The 3,816-nt window shown below is 56.3% G+C and overlaps 1 protein-coding gene across 2 annotated transcripts in view; it reads right to left on the bottom strand.

The window, feature by feature from the left end:
* The window catches only part of RAB40C (RAB40C, member RAS oncogene family), a 20,662-nt gene extending 18,587 nt beyond the window's left edge, over positions 1-2,075 (bottom strand). For both annotated transcript variants that reach the window (XM_011966892.1, XM_011966893.1), the window contains exons 1-2: positions 1,487-2,075; positions 74-134 (exon numbers count right to left, since the gene is read on the bottom strand). In XM_011966892.1, coding sequence (XP_011822282.1) covers positions 74-134; positions 1,487-1,584 — 159 coding nt within the window. In that variant the 5' untranslated portion in view covers positions 1,585-2,075. The remainder of the gene's footprint in view (positions 1-73; positions 135-1,486) is intronic.
* Positions 2,076-3,816: the final 1,741 nt, after the last annotated feature.

The raw sequence follows: 3,816 nt of genomic DNA, 5'->3' as shown, positions 1-3,816 counted from the left end.
GAGAACTCACATTCAGAAACAATCAGGAGAAACATCTTTTGGAAAGCAGCAGGAAGAGTGGTGCTGGCCTTACCTGGGCGCCTCTGGAGTAGGACCTGAAGATGGTGCAGAACCGGCCCTGGCCCGACGTGTCCCTGAAACACACAGGGAGGGGAGGGGCTGGGACGGGGGCCACGCAGCCTCAGCGCCTGCACTGTGGTCCCCGGGAGAGGCTCGCCTCCTGCCCTCCTCTGCGGACCCACCTGGATGTCCTGAGGGCAGCGGGGTGGCCAGGACAGGTGCCAATGGGGCTGTGCTAAGAGACTTTGTCTGCACAGGTCACAGCAGCCTGGCGCCGTGCTGCTGAGTCAAGCAGGCAGCAGAAGGGCCTCCGCCCACCTGGTGAGTGAGCAGGCCTCCACAGGAGCCTGGGAGCTCCAGGAGACTGTCCTGCCAGGCTGGGGAACCCCAACCCTGTGGACACTGACGTCTCATCAACGCTGACGTTCTGGGAAATGCTTTTGTTTTGAGACGGAGTCTCGTTCTGTCACCCAGGCTGGAGTGCAGTGGTGCGATCTCAGCTCACTGCAAGCTCTGCCTGCCGGCTTCAAGTGATTCTCCTGCCTCAGCCTCCTGAGTGGCTGGGACTACAGGTGCCTGCCACCACACCTGGCTAATTTTTGTATTTTTGGTGGCCAGGCTGGTCTCCAACTCCTGACCTCAGGTGATCCACCCGCCTCAGCCTCCCAAAGTGCTGGGATCATAGGCATAAGCCAGTACGCCCGGCCAATTTTCATTTTTTAGTTTTTTTGGGACAGAGTCTTGTTTTGTCGCCCAGGCTGGAGTGCAATAGTGCGATCTCGGCTCACTGCAAGCTCCGCCTCCTGGGTTCATGCCATTCTCCTGCCTTAGCCTCCCAAGTAGCTGGGACTACAGGTGCCCGCCACCACGTCCGACTAATTTTTTGTATTTTTAGTGGAGACGGGATTTCACCGTGTTAGCCAGGATGGTCTCGATCTGACCTTGTGATCCGCCCGCCTCGGCCTCCCAAAGTGCTGGGATTACAGGCGTGAGCCACTGCGCCCAGCCCAATTTTTGTATTTTTGGTAGAGATGGGGTTTCACCATGTTGGCCAGGCTGATCCCGGACTCCTGACCTCAGGTGATCCACCCTCCTCGGCCCCCACAGTGGTGGGATGACAGGCTGGGCCACCGCCCGGCTGGGAAATGCTCTTTAAGGTGAAGCCAGCAGAAGCGGGAAGGAAGGGCCACAGCCACCATGGAATCAGGTCTTCCAGGGCAGAAGGGAAGCTGGGATCTCTCGGGACACAGTGCCCCAGACCGTTTGCCTCTCGGAGCAAAACCTATTCTGTGTTCACACAGGGGCTGTGAGGGGCTCCCCCATGTGAAATGTGCACAGGACGTTTTCCTGCTCCTCTGAAGGTTCTGTTCTCCCAGCGGCATTCGTGTCCCCAGCCAGGAACTGAAGTGCCGCAGCCCCGACTCACCAGAGCTCCAGCTTCACGCGCCGGCCGTCCAGCAGGATGGTGGTGGTCTTGTAGTCGATCCCTGCGAGGAAGCACAGGGCGCTGAGGGGACGCACCATTTGGAGCGAGCGCCCGCCAGATTAGCCTCGGCCACCAGCCACCCAGGGCCGAGCCCTATGTGGAGGAAGTGGAGAAGCAGGTCCCCCACACTCAGTCAGTGGGGCAGGGGGCAATCTGGGGGCTCCGGCCCAGCAAACCAGGCCTGCCCACTTCTGCACACGGGCCACGGGCAGGGCAGGGCAGGAGCGTGGTCAGAACAGGGTCAGGCCATCGGGCCCCACAGCCCAGCAGGCCAGCCTCTTCGTGGGCACGGCTTGCCCGGAACGGGGCCTTCCTCTGTGGGCTGCGCTGGGTGCAAGGCACAGGGCCTCTCCCTCAGAGGACACTGGGCAAAGGCAGGGTGTGGAGAAAGGGCAGTGCCTTATTTCCACCCTGACCTACTTCGTATGCGTTTTGAGGTTGAATTCTCAAAGGTGAATTTATTTCCCAGTCTTGGCTTGCTGCAGCCCAGGAACCGACAAGTTTGGTGTTAGGGAGGGCCAAGCAAGTTTAAAAATGCTGCTTCTGGCCGGGTGTGGTGGCTCACGCCTGTAATCCCAGCACTTTGGGAGGCCGAAGCGAGCAGATCATGCGATCAGGAGTTTGAGAGCAGCCTGGCCAACATAGTGAAACTCTGTCTCTACTAAAAATACAAAAAATTAGTTGGGCGCAGTGGCAGGTACCTTTAATCCCAGCTACTTGGGAGGCTGAAGCAGGAGAATCACTTGAAGCTGGGAGGCAGAGCTTGCAGTGAGCCGAGATCACGCCATTGCACTCTCGCCCGGGCAACAGAGCTCAATAAATAAATAAATAAATAAATAAATAAAATGCTGCTTCTCTGGACTGACCTCAGCCAGCCACCAGCCTGCGTGCCACATTTGTTTTGTTTTTGGAGACGGAGTCTCGCTCGGTCACCCAGGCTGGAGTGCAGTGGCCCATCTCTGCTCACTGCAAGCTCCGCCTCCCGGGTTCACACCATTCTCCTGCCTCAGCCTCCCGAGCAGCTGGGACTCCAGGCGCCGCCACCACGCCCGGCTAGTTTTTTTATATTTTTAGTAGGGACACGGTTTCACCATGTTCCAGGAGGGTCTCGATCTCCTGACCTCGTGATCTGCCTGCCTCGGCTTCCCAAAGTGCTGGGATACAGGCATGAGCCACCGTGCCCAGCGTTTTTTTTGTTGTTTTCTGTTTTGTTTTGTTCTGTTTTTTGAGATGGAGTTTCACTCTGTTGCCCAGGCTGGAGTGCAGTGGCGCGATCTCGGCTTACTACAAACTCCACCTCCTGGGTTCAAGCGATTCTCCCACCTCAGCCTCCCAAGTAGCTGGGACTATAGGTGCCTCTCACCACGGCTGGCTACTTTTTGTAATTTTAGTAGAGACAAGGTTTCACCATGTAGGCCAGGCTGGTCACAAATTCCTGACTTTAGGTGATCCACCCGCCTCGGCCTCACAAAGAACTGGGATTACAGGCGTGAGCCACTGCGCCTGGCCCACATCACATCATTACTTTTTATTTCCTTACAGTTTTATGGGAAAAGGTCAGTCCAAGACAAATCAAAAGTAACAGACAGTTCTGGACACTTAAGGCAGGCACGACATCTTAAACAGGCTCTGGGCCCTCTGGAAACTTTCCAGAAGCTTCTACCTTTAGGGCTCGGCCCCTTCCCCCACCTTAGAAACATCATTCATGTTTTGTCTTTTTATGACACTTTCTCCAAGGGGCTTGGAAACAGGCACTTTTTAAACATCAGTGACGCCCTCCCACAGAGCGCACCTGCACAGTGTGCCTGTGTGTGTCTGTGCCCATCTGTCTCTCCGTGTGGCGCCTACCCCTGCAAGCCAACCCCGCGGGTCACTTTGCCTACGGCACCCTTCTTCAGGCATCAGCGCTTCCACCCACGCCATCCTTCTGCCTGACCACCCCCTAATGCCCATCAAAGGCTGTTCTCACGCATCGAAGGACACCATCGACAGAGAGAAAAATGCAACCCAGAGATGGAGGGAAATGTCTGCAGATCACGCGTCTCCTAGGGACTGATCAGACTCTGCGAATGACTCCAACTCAACAACAGGAAACCAAACATCCTGATTTTAGGATGGACAGACGGTCTCTCTCAGGTCCTTGTTTCCAGGACAAGAAGGAACAATGGTTGTGCCAAAAGGGCCATAGCTGTGAGCGGCCCATCACTGCAGGAGCCATACCCAATGTGTACCCAGGGACAATATCATTAAGTAGTTCTCCATCGGGATGC

Source organism: Mandrillus leucophaeus, unplaced genomic scaffold, assembly GCF_000951045.1.
Source record: "Mandrillus leucophaeus isolate KB7577 unplaced genomic scaffold, Mleu.le_1.0 Scaffold78, whole genome shotgun sequence".
In the NCBI taxonomy this organism is placed as follows: domain Eukaryota; kingdom Metazoa; phylum Chordata; class Mammalia; order Primates; family Cercopithecidae; genus Mandrillus; species Mandrillus leucophaeus.
Note: the sequence above shows the minus strand (reverse complement) of the source record. Positions and strands in the feature narration are given on the sequence as shown.